The 22797-nt window shown below is 38.0% G+C and overlaps 2 protein-coding genes across 3 annotated transcripts in view; both read left to right on the forward strand.

The window, feature by feature from the left end:
- Positions 1-22797, forward strand: part of LOC149233296 (ADP-ribosylation factor GTPase-activating protein AGD3-like) — a 234193-nt gene that overhangs the window by 173889 nt on the left and 37507 nt on the right. The gene's annotated exons all lie outside the window — the stretch shown is intronic.
- LOC149233297 (uncharacterized) lies at positions 11244-20861 on the forward strand. Its single transcript, XM_089376900.1, has 3 exons — positions 11244-11369; positions 11475-12784; positions 20450-20861. The coding sequence occupies exons 1-3, from the start codon at positions 11244-11246 to the stop codon at positions 20859-20861; spliced, it is 1848 nt and encodes a 615-aa protein (XP_089233026.1).

Raw genomic sequence — 22797 nt, forward strand, 5'->3', positions numbered from 1 at the left:
TTTGAGATGAAGGATATCGACTTGATGCATTATTTTCTGGGATTGGAGGTGTGGCAGGAGGAGGGGCATTTCTTCCCGGGACAAGGGAAGTACATTGTGGATATTCTTAGCAGATTTAACAAGGAGGACTGCAAACCCATGTCTACACCTATGATCACTAATGGAAGAAGCTTAATGCTTCTGATTCCAAGTTGGTGGATCCTACTCTATATAGACAATTGATTGGTTGTTTGATGTATTTGGTCAACACTCGACCAAATGTATGTTTTGCAGTTAACACTATGAGTCAGTTCATGTGTGAGCCCGGGAGAGTGCACTGGGTGGCTGCAAAACACATTCTTCGTTACTTGTAGGGGACAATGGATTTTGGTTTGGATTATAGACAGGGTGATGGAGTGAGACTGGCAGGGTACATGGATTCAGATTGGGCAGGTTGTGCTTCAGATAGGAAGAGTACTTTCGGGTGTTGTTTTGGGTTGGGTTTGGCAGTTGTGTCATGGATCAGCCGGAAACAACAGTCAGTTGCATTGAGTTCAGCTGAGGCAGAGTATATGGCTGCTAGTTTGGCTAGTTGTGAGGCCATATGGCTTCGCAAGATGTTGGTTGGTCTATTTGGTCAGGCATTGAGACCTTCAGTAATTTACTGTGATAATTAGAGTTGAATAAAACTCATGGAGAATCCAGTTTTTCATGACAGGTCAAAGCCTATTGAGATCAAGTATCACTTCATTAGAGACTATGTCCAAAAGGGATCTGTCAAGCTTGAGTACATTTCCACAAATGAGCAAGTAACGAACATTTTCACCAAAGCCTTACCACGGGGCAAGCATGTGTACTTCAGAGACAAGATGGGAGTGGCGAGGAACACTTTCCTCAGTAAGAGAGAGTGTTAAAATTTGGGTACCAGAGGACAAGTGGTTCCCTAAGGCTTTGATCTTTGGCCTAGGGAAAAGCGTCCAAATTTATTTTTTACTTTTCTCCTAAAGTGACTTTATAAGTGGTAAAGTCAATTTAATTTAAAAGTGACTTTATAAGTGGTAAAGTTACATTCTAATTTAAAAGTGACTTTATAAGTGGTAAAGTTACTTTCTAATTTAAAGTTGACTTTATTAAAGTGAATGAAGAATGAGAAAGTGAAAAAGTGATTATGGAAATAAAAGGCTAAGTGGGTGAGTTAAAAAATCCCTAGATCTAAATGAATCTCAGCCATTAGATCTTAGGGTAACCCAAAAGGTCATTTAGAGAAGAGAAGGAGAAGAGGAAAATATCAATTCATTCTTTCATGAGCATTTGAGAGAAAGAGGAGAGAGCAAGGAGAAAATTTCTGAGCAGTGAAGAAGTGAAGGAGAGCAGCAAGAAGACATTTCAACAAATCTGGGCAACAACATTTATTGGCACGCATCCCAAGGAAAAACCATACAGCAGGAGAAAGGCACAGAAATCGAGGAAGAGGGACAACAAGTTTTGGGCACATTTTTCGAGGCTGGCCGTACAAAATTTAATGCTATTTTATTGCTGTAAAAATTTCTATTTTGGCTGTTTGCTGATTGGCACGATTTTCGAGGTGGAGTTCAAGCACGAAAATCGAGATAAGTTGTAATTTGTGGTTGCTAGAATTTTTACTGTGTATTTCAGTTTCTTTGTAAAAACATTTTCATAAATAAAGAAGAGCTCTCAAACTGGTTTTCCCCAAGAATTGTCGGGGGTTTTTACAGGGTCACATTAACCAAAAATCACTGTGTTATTTTCTGTGTATGGCTGTCATAATTTTGCTGTGTTTTATTTCTGCAATTTCAGCAGTTGTGAAATCTCTAAATTTGTGTTTTTAGAAAAATATTATCATTTCCAGATTTTAGAATTTTTATCATGCTTGGATTTAAAACTAAATGCATGGAGTGATAAGGAAAACTGATAATCGAAGTGGGGGTTGAAATTTCTTCATATTGTTCGTTTTCGTCTATGTTGCAGGAAACACTAGGCCTGAGCTCGTTTTTGGGCAAAAAGGGTACGGAAATGCGTTTGGTATGGCCTGGAAACGTGTTTTAGGCCGTATTGCCACGTTTCACGTGGGGGAAACGTGGCCTAGTACGGCCTGAAATGTGTTTCCACGTCGTACAACCACGTTTCAGTGATAAAGTGACTTTTTTTCAGTTTTTAAATATTCTTTTTGTATTTTTTTTTTTAATTTTTTATTTTCGTTCCCTGCCAATTCAACAGTGATAGAGGGAGCTATTAAAGATTGGGAACATTTTTTTTTGAGTGGGGTAGCCTAATGTTCAAGCCTATGGTCCTAGTGTTGATATGTAGTTCATGGTAATGTCAAATTCTTAAAGTAAAAGTGACATTCTCGTTTATCTTTCATTTTCATCATTTTACTTAAATTTTTAACATTACCATGAAATGACTTAGGATGTTTGAGAGTGGTTTCACCCTCATTGGATTTCATATGGAGAAAGTACAATTTTAGATCTCATTCAAAATCCAACAAAGTTATCATTTTTTCAAGATTTCAGGATTGGGGGATTGTAATGTTTCCATTGGCTTTTGTCATGTACTAGGGTATGGAACTTATATTTAATCAAGAGAACCAATCCCTCTTTGCAGGGGAGACTTCCAATAATCAAGAGCACCTAGGGTACTAGGGTATGGAACTTGTATTTAATTAAGAGCACTCAGGTCGTTCGACTATGTAGGAGGAGACTCCCAATCAAGCACGAGACAAGAAATTAGAAATTTCTCGTGGTTGATTTTGGATATTGCTATTTTCATTATGTGATCATTCATGAGTAAATGTGATGTAAATTAGATATTTACAATTTATGCATTGACATTGGACAATTTAATCATAATGTAATAAATTATAATGTATCATGTATGCTTTATGATTGCACATATTTCTTAAATGGCCTTATATATATATATATATATATATATATATATATATATATATATATATATATATATATATATATATATATATATATATATTGCATTTCCCTGTTTCCAAAATTTGAGCCGGGGGGGTCACATTCCATACCTGTACCCGTTTCGGAAACTCGTACCTGTTTCCTCGTATCGTGCAATTTAGGTTCTCCTTATTACAAGGAAATGGTCCAAGCAATTGCAAGAATAGGGCCTTCGTATGTACCACTCAGAGAACATAAGCTAAGAACAACAATTTTAGATAGACAAGTGTCCAAAATTAATGTGCAAAAAGAGAGAATGAGACAAACATGGTTGAGGTTTGGTTGCTTTATTGTTATGGATGGATGGGTTGACATCCGAAAACGCCCACTAATCAACTTCATAGTGACATCTGCAGAAGGTCCATTCTTTCTTAAAGCTATTCATTGTTCTGGAAAGCGCAAGGATGCATCTTTCCGATTTGAGCTTACTCGAGAAGCTATAGAGGATGTTGGGGTTGATAGTGTGGTGCAGGTTGTGACAGATGCAACAACAATTTGTAGATCAGTTGGGTTATTAATTCAAAGCCGATATCAACATATTCTTTGGACTCCTTGTTGTGTGCATGCACTCAATAATGCACTGAAGGACATTGGTAAAATTTAGTGGATATCAAGCTTGGTGACAACTGCTAGAGATGTGCAAATATTTATCTGCAACCACCACACCTCCTTGGCCATGTACAGGGCTCACACGAGGAAGGAATTCCTCAAGCCCACTGATACTAGATATGCTAGCTATTTTCTCTTATTGGAGAGGATGGTAGAGGTACCAACACCTCTACAATCCGTGGTTGTGAGTTTAGAGTGGGGAAGGTGGTCAAAATCAAAGACAAACATGGGGAAGAAGGTCAGGCTTCCGGTGTTGGAAAATGATTGGTGGTCAAATTGTTTTTATTTGGTGTCATTCTTGGGCCCTATTGTGGAGATCATTCGTTACATTGATTCAACTGCTCCTAGTCTCAGAGAAATCTATGAGACCCTTGATAGCATATTGGGTCATGTGAAGGCAACCATTCAACAGAGGGAGCCCTCATTAGAGTTCTATACATCCCATATTTGACCCATCGTTCAGCATAGGTGGGATTGCATGAACACACCTTGGCACATGGCAACATATGCATTGAACCCAAAATGGTATGTTGAAAGGCCTGGGAGAGTGCCTCCTATTGATGATCCTGAGGTAAAGAATGGCTTCCTAGATGCCATTGCAAAGATGTACAATGAGGAGGACAGAGAAATTTTTTGAAGATAGTTTGCTCAGTGTGCATCTCTTAGTGGCCCCTTCAACACACGTGGTGCTTGGGAAAATCGCATAGATCTAGCCCAAGATGACCCGATTGGTTGGTGGAGGATGCATGGCGATGGTGCTTCATAGCTCAAACTTCTAGCTATGCCTTTGTTGTCTCAGATTGCTAGTTCCTTTGCAACACAGAGGAATTGGTCTACATATAGCTTCATCCACTATATCTAGAGGAACAAGCATACCTTTAAAAGATTTGAGAAGTTAGTTGTTGTGCACAGTGCCCTACGTCTTGAGCATAGGAAGACGCCTGAGTATTTGAAGGGACCAACAACACGATGGGATGCTGATCCAGAGGATGATGCATAGGTAGATATGGAGGAGAGACTTGATGAGACATATATGGGGTTGGTTGGTGTGCCACTTAGCATGTTTGAAGTGACTCTGAATCAGATGGTGACATGGTTGATCTTGATTTATTCATCCAACAACTGGATGCAGAGACTAGTGGGGCATTGCCTTTAGCAATTATGCTCATTTATCTTTTGATATGTTCTTATGTTATTAACTTATTTGCTTTTCTGTTTCAAACTTCAGTTGTAGACTTTAGTTTATTTTGAATCTTGATATATGAATCATGATATATTATACTTGAGTCTTGACTCTATAAAATTTTGACGCTTGATGTATCAGACTTGACTTTTATAATTTTATTTCAATATTCAATATTCAATGTTCATAGTTGGAACATCAAAGTGGCTTAAACTTTAAAACTTTAAATATTTATAATTTTATTTTCATTATACATTGTTAGTAACTTAGTAGTTACACTGTACAGTTACAAACATGTATGATGTATGATTATATGATATCATGCTTTTCATTTTAAATTTGTTTTAGTTATATGATTCATCGATTTATCATTTATCCTTCATGATGTAAGTGTTATATTATATGTATTATATAATGATAAAGACAATTACATTATAAATATTAAAATTTCAATGATATATATTTTATATTTATAAGTTTTTAAGACCCCGATGTCCCCCCACATTTCCTAAAAATTGGTGGGGAGCTTTTGCATAGGCCGCTCTTGCGTATCCTCGCTCCCTTGCCCCGTCATCCCTGAAACTTGGTGGAACATTACTAAATTCTCTATGTGTACTTGTGTTCATGGCTTTCCTCTATTTTGCATATGGTTTATATGGTGTATGTTCTATCTATAGTTGCTTAATTAGTATTGTAGAAGAAATAAGTTTTTGGAATAAGTAATTGTTGCAACACAAAACGTCAAAATTTCAACATGAAATGTATGCATTGTATATACAAAAATATAAAATGATAAGCTAACATGCCTATTGCATATATTTATATGCCATATTCATTTTCAAACAATGAAAATTTCAAAAATAAGATGATAATTCATAATTATAATAAAATATGTCGTTGCTCAAATGTCGGTTGATGTTAAGTGACAAATTGTATAATAAAATGCAAATAAACCTAATGCCAATTATGTATATTATATATGGACTTATCTAGAATATATTTTTTAATTTAATTGTCATTATATTACTAATGCTAACATGTGAATGTGCAACTGGTTATGTAACACTCCCCTTCAACAAGCATTCGCTGTTGGAAATACTGAGAGGGGGGTGAATCAATATTTCTTTTCAATTGTTATTCTTACCAGTTAGATCACTTATATTTAGAACACAAAATGAACAATAAGAATAAATGCTTTTATTAATTTCTTTTTTCACAATAAATCAAGTACAATGTATATAAGGCTCCAACCTTTAGATGAAGACACCAATCTTCAATCTCCCAGGTTCCAACTTGTAGCCAAGCACCAACTTGGACTTTTGTGCGGCTTCGACCTCCAGGGCACCAACCCTATCTTCTGAAGGCATCGACCTTGTGTTTAGAGGCTCCAACCCCTACGGCACCAACCCTTCTCTGGAACAGACTCCAATTTGGTTTTTTGAGGACTTTGATGCTCCAGGGCTCCAACCCTATCTTATCCAAGGCACCGGTCTTGAGTTTAGGAGCACCAACTCCAAGGACACCAATCCTATAGCTTTGCTTTGTCAAGATATGTTTGGTTGTACTTCACGGCTCCCAAAGTGTTCTTCACCGAGCCCTGTCAATCTTCAGCTATCCCCTCACTTAATTGTCACATCACATCATCAATGAAAACCTTGTCAATTAGAAGGTATCGTCACTACACTTCATCGTACCCAAGCAGTTTCTTCAAGTCACCTCATGATGTCTTCAATGCATCATGGTCTCTAATAATATCTTCACAAGGTACTTCTAGGATGATACTCCAAGGTTTGCTCAAGACTATCCTCAAGACAATTCCAAGATGTACATCACCTTTGCTTCATGATGCTTCAAGAACAATGCTCCTTCAAGAATACTTCAAGGTCTCTTCAATGGGCTGCACAAGTTCTGAACCAAGCCTTCACAAGATCCTTTAATACTAGTTCAATGTCTAGTCCAAAATAATGTCAGTGTGTTGCTTCAAAATTGATCTTCAATCTCTGAAGTTCCAAGGTAGAAATGCCAACAATTTTGAGCCTCTGCAATGTTTACTGTTCTAAGCCTTCAATTCTTCACTCCATTGATCAATACCTCTTCAAGGGTTCAAGTGTTGCTTTACAATGATCCTCAAGTATCACCTACAAGAAGTTTGTTCACTTAGTGCTGCCTTCAAATGATGCCAATGATGAGCACTGTCCCAAAGTCCGCAATTTATCACAGGAGTGTAGTACTGAGGTACTAAGGCAAGGTGTAATCCTGAGCTTGAAACAAGTTTCAACAAGCCTTTGACAGGTCCGAGTTTCAGGGCAGCTTAGTGACTAGAATTACACCATCAATTTGTAAAATCGATAACTTTTAAACCTCTTGGAGTTTCAGGCTGAGTAATAGCTCGTTGGAAAGGCAAAATTATGCTCTTTAAAATGGTGTAGGTCTCATGGAAGAATTCTGCCTCAAAGGTAGCAAAAAAATTTTTTAATGTGACTAATCCTTTATGAGTGCAGAAATGGAGTGTAGGGCTTCTTCATGGTGATTCCTTCGTTAATATTCATGTCCTTGTCTTCATAGGGTCATCATTATTATGCCCTTGCCTTCTTCAATGTAGAGTCATCATCATGCTTGCCTTCTTCAATGTAGGGACACCATCATGTCCTTGATTGCCTTCTTCATCACCTTGTCTCCTTCAACATTATTGGAGGTTTGTCATCATGTGGTGTCATCATGAAGATCATTGGAGGTAGGGCATGTCATCATGTTTATGTCATATAGGCAGTCTTCCAAGTGTAGTCCACCTAAGTCATCATCATGGTCCACATAAGTCATCATGTAGTCTTTTATCATAAACATGTCATCAAGAAGCATGATTGACACTTCATCAACTTAAACAAGAGTTGTAGTCATCTTTTGGCATTTTCAAGAATATTTGCCATTCTGGCCATTGCCATGATTGACATCAACTATTGACATCAATGAAAACCTAGATTAACATTCACATCCACAAAATATTGACAAAAATATAACAACTGTACCTTCAAGTAAACACTCCAACACTATTCTGTTAAATTCTCTAATCCCAACAACTTGGCTAATTATTTTCGAGCAAATCACTTGCTGTAAATTTACACAGATCTACTTAGCAAAAAGCACGGGTAAGATTTGAACACATAAATAAAATAGATAACAATGAAAGCAAATATTAACCAATCTCAAACACATAGACACATAATTTATGCCCTTCAATATCTGCTGTTTCATTAACAATTATCTATAGCATACAAGGGCTTCCTTCCTGGGATAATGGCTCTTTGAGGAAAAATACATATACAAAAAAAACCTAGAAATGATCTAGCTGATCAAGCTCTTTGTAGATCTTTTTTGGCGGATATGGATCTTTCTCCCTTGCTGCCTCGTGCATGCTTCCTTGAACCCTGCACACTTGGATGAAAGTTCTTCTCCACCTAATAACTAAGATCTCACTATCTCACTGTGTATTGTGCTAAAACATTTGTTTTCTCCCTTGGATCAACCTTTCTTTTATAAGTTTGAGTTATTGACCGAATCGACTGTTGAAATTTGGGCAGCTATTGGACAAATTTCACCATAGAAGACCCTACTGCCTCAAAGGAAGCTCAACTGCTCCAAAGAGAATTCAATTGAAGGAAAGAAATATTATTGTTTAATATGGCACAAAAATTGCTTGGGCAAGCAATCATTAAAGTTAACATAAAAAATATATTTGATAATAGAATTTGTGGTTTCCCTCCAAAGATTACAAGTCAACCTCTCATTATTGACATGTCGGCTTGCCCAATGGTCGTGACCCTTCATAGGAAGCAACAACTATAAATTGGGCATATCAAATTCAGATCACACATTGAGGCTTGCATATCTTTCTCTAAGGTTGTATCTCTATTGTTCATTATATATCACAGTGGCTCATCTCTCTCTATAACTCGCTTTGCAGTGGCACAATATACCAATGGCTTGTTGGGTCACATATATCTCTAAAGATAACATTTGGTACATCTCACTTCTACTCTTCTATATCTCGCATAAATTACAATAGTTCGTATTGTATTTACCCTGGCTCGCATACTTTTGTAGAGGCTCGTTAAAATTGGCAACTAGGGCCAAACTCCATATGGGTCACCTTATTTATGGCAACTGATATTTTTCTTGGATTCCTCTCTTCGAGAGGTATAGGATTGATCTAAAGATCATCCAATTCCAACATGTATTTATGGAGATATGAATTTTTTTGTATTATTAACAATTTGTCAAGGTCGGACAGCAAGCAAATTACCCCCAGCTAAACGTCAACGTTGCATCTAAATAGAGGAGACCTCAAATCATTTGAGGCACACATTATCTCATGATCTCTCTCTCCACATGTTTTGGGTTTGTCTTCTCTCAAGGAAGACGTTATGGAAAGAGCCATCAAAGAGAGTCCTAGCCGCTGATCAGATGTGCCCTAGCCGCAGTCAAAGAAGGAGGCCCTAGCCGCAGTTAATAGAGGCTCCTAATTCGCAGCAAAAGCATGCCCTAGCCACAGTTGAAAGGAGACCTAGCTGCTGTCAAAAGAAGGTTCTTATACACAGCTAGAAGGAGCCCTAATCCACAGCTAAGAGAAGTCATAAGACAGAGCAAAAGAAGCCCTAGAAGCAGCGTGGATGCTATAGGTACAACGTGGGAAAGAGAGGCTGTTTGGGTGCCACAGTTGTGTTAGAGAGATAGGTCTATGCGTTGGGCTTGAAACTGCCCCAAAGGAGCAGCATGGAGGGCAGCATCCCATTGGAGGACAACCGCAGTCAATAGGAGCAATTCTGGGCCAGTTTGATGGGCTGTTAGGGACTGTGGTTAGTGCCCTAACTAGTCCCAGAATTGCAGCATTGCAGCAAGTTAAAGTGTTGGCATTCTTATAGGCTAAATGCTGTTGCGTTAAGGGTGGTTGGCTATGTGCTAGGCCGCAGGCCATAGCACCATAGTAAGGGTTGCTAAGGGCAGTCAAGGATGTGCCACAGTTTCATAGGAAGGACTTATTCAAGTGCCCTAACCAGATCAACAAATCAATACTGTCAAGGAAGCTTAGGGCTGCTACAAGTACCCTAATTAGAAAAGCTATCTACTGCAAAATGAAATCAGATTTATGAGCAGTGTTTGGGCTGATTGTATTTACAGTTGCAAGCCAAAGTTGCCTAGGTTCGATCAAGCTACCTAGAGGTAGAATTTTGCCATGTTTGACCAACATTGCCTTCTCTGGTCAAGGCTTTACTGCTGCTGTCATAAAATATCAGTTTTGTATATTTGTACTATCTCTCTCTCTGCTGAACTCTTAAAGAATACAAGAAGAATTGATCAAGGGTTTCCCGACATTGGAGTTTGCCCCTGGCTGGTGCCACATTTTGTGTCCTCTTGTCTTGGCTTGTCTTCTAGTGTTTATGTTTATGTTCTATCTGCATTTTACTATCATGCTGATGTGATTGCTAATCTGGATATTGATATTGGGCTTATAAGAAAATTGAAGTAAATTGCTCTTAAGCATAAAACATACCAAAAATTAACATGTGTATGTGTATATATACACACACACACACACACACACACACACTTCCATGGCTCACAATTTCTATTTGGCGATCACATTTGATTGCATCTCTATAGCTCGATTAAATTTAAATTTATAGTGGCTCGGTCTCATAATAACTCACATTCAATATGGATTGCATCATTGCAACTTGATTAGATTACAATGGCTCATACATTACAAATATGTTTGTTTCTTGTGGCTCACATCACACATTACAGTGGCCGCATCTTACAAAGGCATTGCATGTCTCTCTTACAATGGCGACACATCTTTCAATGGCATATCACCTCTTTATTATTTCTCACTATGAGGCTCGAGTCTGTGGGGCTAGCTCTGAGGGTCGGGTATGTGCCTCACACTATCACTTAGTGACTTATGTGTATCACAATTGACTCGTGTTATGAATATAATTGATAACAAATAAATAAATAAAATAAATGTAAATATTAAATAATCAAATATTGATTATGTTAAATAGTCATAAAGTTAAGTGAAAAGACATGTCTAAAAGACATGCCCAGTCACGAAAGGACACCTGCTTAGGTATATATATGCAGGTTCTCAATGTAACATTCATCACTTGTACATTTTTATATATTAATAAATTATTATTACAAAATACCTATTATGTATTTTTACTCAAAGCCAACAAGCCTATAGTTTTGATGTTTTAGTGGTATCAGAGCCATGCCACACAATATAATCATGCGGGTTTTTTAACGTTGAATGCCGCACAATTGTGCCATTATGTTCACGTCCTGAATTCATAGAACAATTTATTAAAATTCAATAATCATTTCAGCGTTTAGAAAAATCATATGCAGAAGTTGAATCATGTCGAAAAGGAATCGATAATAAGGAAGATGATAACGACAGTGAAGAAACGAAAGAAAATGAAGCAATGGATGATTATAATGTTCAATATACTGATGAAGCTGATATAGATCAAGATGAAGATGAGGTGGATGAGGACTATCTCGAAAAACAAGAAGATGAACAATATCATAACAATGAGGAAGATGCTAAAGTAGACATTGATGTGGATGAAGATTATGAATATCAAAATGTTGAGAATAATGCACAAAACATTAGTGTTGAAGATAAACTTGGTCGTAGTGAAGGAGATTCATAGGAAGTTGATGATGATCTCAACGATAAACATATAAGGAGAGTCACTCAGTCTCAATCTTTTGATCAGGATGGTGAAGAGGATGATGAGACGAGACCTATCAAGAAGCGGGGCAAGCTTTTAGATAATGGCCAACCATTGCAAGAAGGTGAGGCACAGTTTTCAGATCGCTGTAGGGAATATACTCCATTACAAATAGAGAGAGAAGGATCTGTAAAGTTTGACAAGAAGCGTCATGGTTCTTCACCCCTTGCCCAGTTGAATGTGGATGGAGGTCAAAAATCGGTGAAGGGAAGTCATACATATCGTGTTGAACCTCCTCGGTTTGATGTGCAAAATTCCTTTCTTCATGCTCCTTTAGGAAGAGGAAGGGGAAGGAGTATAGGTAGCTGGGCTCCACATGATTCAAGGTTCACCTCCATGGAGACAGTTGATTTTTCGTCAGCAATGCCTCAGGGACCTACGTCTTCAAATATGTATCCTACAAGGCCTATATCAAATCGTGGAAATTCTGCAAATTCATTATGGAATGCATTTGGGCTAATTCCTGGAATGCCTGATGGTGGTTTGGAGCAGTTGCATACACTACATGCTGGAATGCAAGGACGAGCCCCCCCTTCGAATCCTACCATTGGATTAACCATGGGCATGGGACGCCCTCGGTGCAGGGATTTTGAGGAGCGGGGATGTTGTCTTAGAGGGGACATGTGCCCAATGGAGCATGGTGTAAATAGGATTGTTGTAGAAAATGTTCAGAGCCTTTCTCAGTTCAATCTTCCAGTTTCACTTTCAGGTGGGCACTTGTTGGGGATGAAAACTGGGCCAGTTGGACCCTTAGCTACTGTTGTTTCCAGTCTACCATTAAGTAGCAAAAACTCATACAATAAGAATATTAAATATGGAGCGAATGAGGATGTTGCACGCACAAATGGGATGCCAATTGTTTTTGCAGAAAATGAACCAGATTTTTATGATCCTGATCAACCTCTATGGAAGAAGGATAATCTAGATGCATCTGTTGGACTGACGCTACAATTGTCACCTAGGAAAGGAAATGGAGACCATTTGTGGGAGGATGATTCATTTGATAGACATAGCTGTCAATTTTCTGATAGTGGCAGTGAGAGACCTGGTAGAAGCACATGCACATGTTTTGCTTTCCATAATATGATTCCTTCTGCATGGATTCGTATTGGAGTTGGTGATGCTACAATAACTAAATCAGGAGTTAATAAAATGGGAGCTACCTATGGAAAGAATCCCCTTGAGCTGCTAGAACAAATCAATAAAATTGTCGAGACTTGCCAAATCTTGTATACAAGTTGCAATTGAGTCTGGGGTTCTGGTTATTAACTTGTGGTCAAGAATGCAAGAAACTGTGGGCTGGCAACAAAATATTCACAGGTAGTATGCAAGAGCTACCTATGGAGAGAATGTCGTCGCACTGCCTTGAAAGTGGTTAAAACGTTGCGTCCACCTGCGTCCCTGCCGTGCTCCCCGACCACTCCAACAACTCTGCCCCTCTACTGTCCACTGCAACCTTTCCTTGCCATTCGGACAAACTGATACAGTTAAAACGTTACAGTCTCCACCGTCAAGCACCGTGTTTGTAGGTCAACTGATACAGTCTCTGCCATCAAGCACCATGTCCATTCGAGATGTACATACAACATGTTCATTCGAAAGAGCATATAATTGGCTCGAGATATACATACAACATGTTGTATTTTGTCGATACTGTAGGTTACTTAGTGGTTCGAATGTATAATTATGGTGGGTCACTCAATGGTTTGAGCTTATAATTATCAAACATGGGTAAATATATAGAATTAAACACTATATATATATGTATATATACACACACACACTATATATATATATATATAACTTATTTAAATTTTAATTAATTTATATAAATTGATTAATTTAATTAATTAATTTATATAATTTGATTAAATTTTTTAATTAAAAAAAATTAGAGTTATAAAAAAATTATTTAGAGTTATTAAAAAAAATAAAAAAATTAGATAACCTTGGATTCAAGATAGTGTTACCAAGCAAACTATACAGACAGAGGTGCCAGTGGCGTCAAATTACATATGCCGAGATGACAAATGCAAACTGAAGGAAAATGTCGACAATAAGCTTTGAGGATAAAGCTTCTAAAGGAAGGGGCTATGTTATGAATATAATTGATAACAAGTAAATAAATAAAATAAATGTAAATATTAAATAATCAAATATTGATTATGTTAAATAGCCATTAAGTTAAGTGAAAAGGCATGTCTAAAAGACATGCCTAGTCACGAAAGGACACCTGATTAGGTACATATATGCAGGTCCTCATTGTAACATTCATCACTTGTACATTTTTATATATTAATAAATTATTATTACAAAATACCTCTTGTGTATTTTTACTGAAAGCCAACAAGCCTACAATTTTGATGCTTCAACTTGTATGTCTTTGTGGCTTGTAGTTACAGTGGATCACAGACTCCCTATGGTTCGCATTAAACTGACGACATCTCTATTCTTTGAGTGTCATCGCCATGGTTTATATGGCATCATTATCTCTACAGTGGTTCTGTGTGTCATTACATATGCTTTTACATATTACAACAATAGTGGCATTGATCGATCATACTCTATGGCTTAAAAATTAACAATAAATTTCTGTGGCTAGCAATTTGATATAAGACAACATTCTACATTACAATGACTTGGAGAAACAATTGTAATCTTTATACCCTTGACCTAGATGCATGATTGTAATGTATATGACAAAACCTTGATATATGATAGAGACTTTGACATAGACAGTGACGGTGACCTTGTTATTGATAGTGACAGTGACAGTAACTCTTATATGGCAGTGACAATGATACATGTGACAATAACCTTGCTTTTATGATACATGACAACAATGATGACTCCTGACATTGATATTGATGAAACTTATTGTAGTGACATGAATGATATAGTTCCATGATAGCAACTCTCTTGGACTTGTTTGATTATCATATGTCAGATTACTCAGTTCACAAATGAAGTTGTGAACTAACTTGAGTTGGCCCTAGGTGGCCTAGTGTGGTTGATGATGAAACACTAATGTCTCTTGGTATTATTCTTCGTATCTCAGCTGAGAATTTGATGAATATCTAATAGAAGAAGAATCTGGTTGGGTTTTCCCCCTTCCGGGATTTTGCCTTGGTCTTTGACCTAAATCATGGTGTCTCTATTTGTGCATGTTTTTCTTTTGTTGTTATTTACTACTCTATTGTATAGTTGATGTTATTGTTCTCTCCCCATAATTGCTAATGATGATATTGTGTAATGGGCTGAATGTAATATGTAAATGATGAAAAGTTTTGAAAATGTAATTATCTACAACAGAGAACAATCAAGCCCTAAAAATTAACATCGACAACCCTAATATCCAAAGTGATTGATGGTTGAGATAAGATCTCAACATCACTCAAGATCAACAATTGAGATTCATCTAATTCATTAATGCAAATCGATCTGTAAACCATCGTGGATATTCCATTGGATAGTTCGTCACATCGGATCTACTAAAATATATTAGAAAATCTGAAATCTACACTATGATGTTTTATTTCCCCTTTGGTGAGAGTTTTTTGTTGTTTTTGCAGGTACAAGAAAGCCCTAGATAGGGTTGAATGGTGCAAGCTCTGATTTGTTATTGTTTAGAGGGTAGACTTGAAGAAACTCTTTGTACAATGAGTGCAAGAGCTGGTTCACCATTGTGAAGATAGATTTCTAAATAGTAAAAACCCTAAGGATAGTGAAGTAGTGGACATTCAATACAAATTATGTTGTGCTTGGAAGAACTTATGATAGTAATCTTAGAGCAGCTAAGCCACTTTTGAAAGGCAGTTTGATTGGTGCCCTAAGGACTCTCAATTTGAAGACAAAGGGCTAAGGACAGTCATCTAGGAGGTAGCTAGATGTCTGACAAGATGGTTTATTTGAAGACCCTAAGTGTTGGCTATTTTTGGGAAGATGAGAATAGTAGCTAGAGGGCATAATTATTGAGGCTATGCAACTGTGTTGACTGATAGAGACTGATTGAAAAGGTTAGCCAATTTGTGTTCAAGGTTGACTGAACAATAAATTGACTAACCTTGTATTGTGATAATTAGTTAGGTGAAGGAATTGTGTGATGGACTATGTTCAAGGCAGGAAGCAATGCAAGGAGCAGCGTAGTGCAGGAATTAGTGTTGGACACAGTTTAGGATGCAGTAGGTGAAGACCTCAAGTACATGATTATCAAGAAGATGCAAGATGATCAAAAGTGATAAGAGGGATGGCTGAGAAAGCTACAACTGTAATAGGTAATTGATGTAAGGGAGTACATCTAACACAAGCTGAGACTTGTTGGTGAATTCTCCCTATCTGAGAGGGAGTGAGCATGGATTTCTCCTTTCAGGGTGAGAGGTAGTAAGTTTGGACACTGTTTCTCCCTGTGTCATGTACTAGGCCAGGACTAATTGCCATAAGTCTAGTGCATGCATCACAGATAGGGAGAATGGATTGAATAAGCATGGTTCTCCTTGTGTCAGGTACTGTGATAGATTAGGATTGATATCCTAAGTCAAGTACATGGACATGGATAAGGAGAATGGTGGATTGGATAAGCATCTTGGACAAACATTCTTGAGTCATGTACTGTGATGGATTAGGATGGAGATCCTAAGTCAAGTACATGGACTTGGATAAAGAATGGTCCGGTGGACAAACATTTCCTTGAGGGAAATGGTCTGGTGGAGGACATACTCCGGGTATCCTAGGTGGAGTATGTATCTTGGTGAGGCGGTGTGGTGTCCCATGGAATGCCTCCCAACATTGTGCTCTGATCTTGTGGAGAGATAGAGTGTACCTGTCAAGGCCTTGGTAATGTGACAATGCTGGCTATGATGAGTGATCAATTTGGATCTCTTCTTATGGGAATATTTCAATTTGAGATGTATCCTTGTACCGGTTGTGGAATTATGAATACCTCCCTAGTTAAGAGGGAGTGTTAGAAAATGTAACTAAGTTCGGTCTTTGTAATGGTCTTTGTACCTATATCATTGTATATTTTATGTAAAAAGAAAAAGAAGAAAAAAATAATAATTATTATTACTTTATTAGATAAGAAGGGTCTTCAGGCTTCTAGGATTTCTTGATTCAAAGTCCTATTTGGACCTATTGTAAAGAAAAAAGATGAAGAATTTTTAAACATGTATTTTGGGTAAAAATTCCTTCTAGAAGTCAAGTTGGCCCTGCTTGTCATGTAGGCTCTACGCCAAGGGATATGACTGATCGCAACCCTTTGGACAAGTATAAATAGAAGAAAGTTGGAGATCATTTTGGACACACAATTTGGAGCATCTGATATGAAATTTAGCAGATAAAAGAGGATGGCCAAAATTTGAGCAAAAGGAAGGTTTGACTTGGCTTCTAGAGGGTGGAAGGGCCTTGGATGTCTCATTTGATCTGATTATATAAGAAGGGATTTTTTTGGGTTTTCCCCTTGGAGGGGTTTTGGCTTGGCTTGGATCCTGTATCTTGTGTTCTCTGTGTTTTTATGTTTTTATGTCTGGGTGATCCTCATGAACTGGTAACATTATCAGACTCTGACATTTGGATGGATCTGAGCTTATATCTCAAGATCACCTTTTTGTTCTTGATGTTGTTCTGGGACAGGTCCACTACAACTTTGTACATCTCCCTAGTTGTCATCTTTTTTGCCAATTGAGGAATCAAGTAATCCTTCACGAAATTCATGATGACATGTTGAGCTCTAATGTTCTCGTTTTTAGGGGATGCCAACATTATTGGATCTATTGGCGATTGGCTCTCCTTATCCACAATCTCCCAAAGGTCATTCTCCTTCAGCAATGACATAACCGTTGTCTGCTAGGGCAGGAAAGTTGACGCTCCATCCAACCAGTCCTTGAATCTAAGACTGGTTGTTGCCACCTCTCAGTCTAATAATTTTTTGTTGTCTAAGCTATTCGAGCACCCAGAAGAATAAATTGTTGGTTTATAGATTTGCTAGGATCTCTCATGGATTTGTGTTTTGTTCCTTTGAAACATCCCAAAATAATTATTTTCTCCAAAACCACTGATTGGTATGGTCTCTCTCTCTCTTTGAAGGTTGGCCTCCAACAATACTGCTGGCAAATCAAGCTAATGTACCCGCTACCCTGCCAATTCTACCAACCACACTTTGGGAGCATGCTTGGACAAATAAATATATCTAGTTTATTACGGAGAGATGAAGCATCTAACCCTATGTGTGTTTGTTGTCTAGATCCCGAAGAGGAAGGGTGGCGTTGGACTTGGAGCTCTGACCTTGGATATGCAGCTAGATCCCTGGGTTGATAGTTAGTTAGTAAGCCTGATGGTACCTAGACTCGCTGAAAGCTTTAGCCCATCTTAGTCCCACTTGGATAGATTACCCTGGTCAGGAATCTAGTCTCTAGCACTGAGTATGTTGAACTCTTCGTAGTTCATTTTGGAGATCTTCCATGTACCTCTATAGATATATGTAATTATGAATACCTCCCTAGTTAAGAGGGAGTGTTGAAGAATGTATCTAGTGTCGGTCTTCATAATTATATTTGAAATGTATTTGTCGAAAGAAAGAAAAAGAAATTTTATTATTAAATAAATTGGTTTATTAAAGCATGGGTTTCATGCTTGGGTCAATTGTTTTTAGGTCAAAGTCTCCATTGAAGACTTCTAGGGTTTATGTTAAGTATCCTTGTCCATATCACAATGTAAAGAACCCTTCTTCGGAATTATTTTTCAAGAAAGAAAATTATTTTAATGTAAATTAGGTCAATTAGGTCTCCTCCACCAAGTCGGCCTCAAGGAAGGACAGGTCGGCTTCAACAAAGGAATTCGACCTCACAAACTCACTATATATTGGAGCAACTCGACTCATTTGGAAGCACATCTCTCACAAGTTCGAATTGCAATAGCTGGGAGCAAAAAAAGTGTGAAGTTCAAGGAGGAAGTTGGAATCGAAGTTTTTGGGTTTCTCTCTCTCTCTCTCTCTCATGTGTAACGCAATTCTGAAGCTGCATCGAAGCTAGGAAACTACATCGAAGCTGGGAAATTGCATCAAAACTGTGATGCTGCATCGAAGCTGTGAAGCTGCATCGAAGTTGTGAAGATGCATTGAAGCTGTGAAGCTATTGGAGGGGTTGAAATTCTGCAGTTGCTGGGAAGGCCAAAATTCCGATGCTGGGATCGGAATTATGGGTTGATGCTGGGCTGTAACTGCTAAACAAGAAGAGACTATTGAAGGTTGCAATATCTCATTGGAAGACTGACTTGGTGGAGGATGAAGGTCTATTGGTCTAGGGTCTTGGTCCGTCTCAATTCGAATTATTGAAGGAAGAGTTCTTGACTATGTTTTCCCCTATATAGGGGTTTTAGCCTTCGTTGTTCGCCTACATCTGGTGTCCCTGATCTTCATGTTTTGTTTTGATAATTGCTTGATGAAACAAAGATAAAAGAAGAACATAAGAAAGTTAATAAGAACATAAGAGTATCATAAGTAATTATCAACATAAGAAAATCTTTTTGCCTTTTCGATTTTCCAACTCTCAACTCCTACACACCACATGCGACTCTAACTGGTGTCTCTAGTTGTACTCGTACGACTTATCTCTGTAGTGATTGCTTATTGTTGGGCAATTGGCTAAATTTCTCGATCTAACCTATGGCCTTTCTTCCTTCAATGGTGGCTCCTGCTAATGCTTGGGTTGACCTGTCTGTTTTGTTGTATTGGCTCTTGTTGGCCACTTCTTTGTGCACTGTACCTTGACTTAGTGATGGCTAGCTCTCGTGGCTAATCTCGGTAGGTGACACATATTGCCCATTTCGCGGCTACACTTCATGGATCTTGGTGTCTTTCTTGTTAATTTTGCAGCTTAGGGACAAATTCCCTCTTTTGGGCAGTATTCCTCATCAAGAAAGACCCGTCTTAGCCCTTGGAAGAATTTAATTTAGTTAGGGAAAATGTAGTTTTTAGGAGGAAATCCACATGTGCACAAAAGTACAGGTCGCCTTTAAAGAGAAATTGGACACCCTTGGAAGCATATAAATGCAAGTCAAGTGACCCTCATTTGGACATCATCAACAATCATCTTCTTCTCTCTCTCTTCTTTGTTTTGGCTCGCACAAGTCTGATGTTGGTTCACGAAATTGGTTTGTACAGGTCCAAAATTGCAGGGTCTGAGCTCGCATGTGTGAAGAAGGGATTTTGATTTGTAGCCATAGGGTTCGAATAGAAGATTCTCGATTGTCGCTGCTCGCATGATAGGGTGCTCCCTCCAGTTGGAAAGCTTTAGCTGCATGCATGGTCACTAGCTACACGGCTGTGACCTAAGATACTTTAGACATTTGACCGCAGACTTTGACTGTTGACTACAGGCTTGGAAACTTTGATCTAAATCTGATCTATCTATTGGGCTCATATCTTGGATATTGTTTGGTTGGTTTTGCTGGATAGTCTTGTGATTGGTGAATTGGAACATTGTACTCTCTCTTTGTTGAACATTTTATGACAATCTAATAAGAAGAAGAATTTGAAAAGGTTTTCCCCTCGTCTTTGAATAAATCCTTGTGTCTCTCATTGCTCTTGATTGTCTTCTATTGTCTATTGCATTTACTGTTCTATCTACAATTGCTCTTGATAATTGGAAGAATAATTGTATTGAAATATTGCTAATTAAAGAAAAGAATTGGGCTAAAGTGATTGTAACAACATAGAACAATAGAAAATTAACATGGAACTAGAGCTAAGGTGAAGACAAGCCCAAGGATACAAGAGAAAAGAGCAATCACTCTTGAAAGAAGCTGAAGGAGCTTATTTGATTTGATCAAGATGTTACTTCTTACTTCAAGGGTAATGAGAAGCTGGGTGACTCATCTAACTTTGCTGCTTGGAAAATCAGGTTGGAAGGTATATTAGATGACAACGATGTTTTGGAATATGTGCAAGGAAAGGTACCTAAACCTCTAGTGAATGCTTCTGTTGCTATCAAGTCCAGGTACAAGAAAGGTGACCTTAAAGCTAAGAAAATTCTCATTGATGGTTTGCAAGATCATTTACTTTTTTATGTTGGTAATTTGAAGAGTTCTAAAGACATTTATGATAAGTTTGTTGGGACATATCAAGTCAACAATTTGAATCATATCCTCTCTTTGAAGAATAAGCTCACAGAATTGAAAATGAATAAAGGAGAATCTATGCAATCCTGTATTATGAGGGTATCTCAACTAAGGGATCAATTGCAAACTGCTAGTGACACTATATCTGATAGAGAGTTGGTGATGATCACTCTTCAAGCTCTTCCTCCTAATTAGGAAACCTTCATTACTACTATAAGCAACAACAATAGACTTCTGACATTTGATTAGCTCGTTGAACAATTCACTCAAGAAGAAACAAGGATGATTGCCCGAGCAAGGATTAAAAAGCATGAAGAAGGAGAATCCTCCATATTTCGTACAAAAAATAAGAGGAAAGGTAGAGGAAGACCATTGAATTCAAGAAAGTTCTCTCCCGAATTGAAGGACTCCAAGAGAAGATTGAGAAAAGACAGGCCTCAAGTTGAATGCTTCAACTGCCACATGTATGGTCACTATGCTCGAGACTATTCAAGAAAGAGAGATGCTCCTAGATCCAACTGTGGCTTCAACAACAACAGGTGCAATGATAGGAGAAGAAATGATGATCAAAGATGAGGAGATGATAAAAGAAGTGATGACATAAGGAGAAGGGATACTCTGGATGGCTATGAAGAAGGTCATCGTCCTCAAAAGAGAACAAGAAATTCCAGGTATGAAAACAATGCAATTGCTAATCAATTTGAATATATTCTTATTTCTGCTCTTTCTAGTTCTTCCCCTCCAGATTCATATGATAGTTGGTTGGTAGATAGTGGGGCTTTTGGTCATTTCTCTATGTACAAGTAAGTCCTCTCTAACCTAGTTGAGAGGGAGACAAGTTTGACAATCATTCTTGGAGACATTTCTACTCATCTTGTGAAGTATTTTGGTTTCATCAAATTTCATTTAGTGAATCCATTCTTCTTCATGATGTGATGTATGTTCCGGGTTTAAAGAAGAACTTGGTATCTATTTTTTCTTTGGAAGAAAAGGGTATGAGAGTAGTGTTCATCAAAGGAAAAGTCCTCACATGGCCTATGGAATCTTGCATGAGAGATGCTTTCACCTTGGGATCTAGAGTTGAAGGACTCTATAGAGTCAATGGAAGACCTCTTCTAGCAATGGTCCATGACATTAATCATCAAAGTGAGCTATGGCACCGAAGGTTAGCACATCTACATTATGAAGCCCTACCAAAATTGAAGAAGTTAGTCTCTGGGATGCCTGATGTTCAAGCCAGTCATGATGGAGTTTGTTTGGGGTGTGCTAGTGGAAAGAAGACAAGGGGACCATTCCCCTCTAGCAGGAATAAGATCGATGATATTCTTCAACTCATTCATTCTGACCTATGTGGACCCATGCCTGTGCACTCTATTGGTGGACATCTCTACTACATAATCTTCATTGATGACTTCTCTAGGAAGACATGGATATACTACTTAAAGCATAAGGATGAGGCTTTTGATATGTTCAAGGACTTCAAGGCGTTGATAGAAAATCAAACAAGGAAGAAGATCAAAGTCTTCCAATCCGACAATGGTGGAGAGTACATTTCAAATGAGTTCATTGACTTTTGCAAGCAGGTTGGAATCAAGAAGGAAACTATCGTACCTTACAAACCCAAGCAAACCCAAGCAAAATGGAGTCGCTGAAAGAAAGAACAGGGCCATCGTAGAAGCTGCCTGAACTATGCTGCATGCTCAAAAGTTGTCAAAATTCTTTGGGGAGAAGCTACAAATACAACAATATATGTCCAAAATCGAGTACCTCATCAAGCATTGGACAACAAGATTCTTGAAAAAGTATTCAAAGGTGTGAAGCCCGACATTGGACATCTCAGGATGTTTGGTTGCCCCATATATTTCCATGTGCCAAAGGACAAGAAGAATAAGCTGGAGGCCACTAGCAAGAAAGGAATGTTCGTTGGTTATTGTAAAATTTTTAAAGCATTTAGAATATGCATATCTGGTCAGAGGAAGATCGAGTTTAGCAAGGATGTAACTTTCGATGAAGGTGCCACCCTTGGAAAAGAAAGAGATTTTCCTCCTACTGAGAAGAAAGGTGTTGATGACATATTAGAAGGTCCTTCTGTGTCAGAATTTGAGAAGGACATAGTCGATGATAACATGGA

Source organism: Pinus tabuliformis, chromosome J (assembly GCF_031772625.1).
Source record: "Pinus tabuliformis cultivar Carrire ecotype Pingquan chromosome J, CPIR1, whole genome shotgun sequence".
Lineage (NCBI taxonomy): Eukaryota > Viridiplantae > Streptophyta > Pinopsida > Pinales > Pinaceae > Pinus > Pinus tabuliformis.

What these genes read in the sequence shown, in the direction of transcription:
- LOC149233297 (XM_089376900.1), top strand. Translation starts at nt 11,244, where the DNA reads ATGGATGATTATAATGTTCAATATACTGATGAAGCTGATATAGATCAA. An exon ending in ACAATGAGGAAGATGCTAAA is followed by an intron (nt 11,370 to 11,474) that starts GTAGACATTGAT and finishes GGAGATTCATAG; the next exon opens with GAAGTTGATGATGATCTCAA. An exon ending in GTCGAGACTTGCCAAATCTT is followed by an intron (nt 12,785 to 20,449) that starts GTATACAAGTTG and finishes TTGGAAAATCAG; the next exon opens with GTTGGAAGGTATATTAGATG.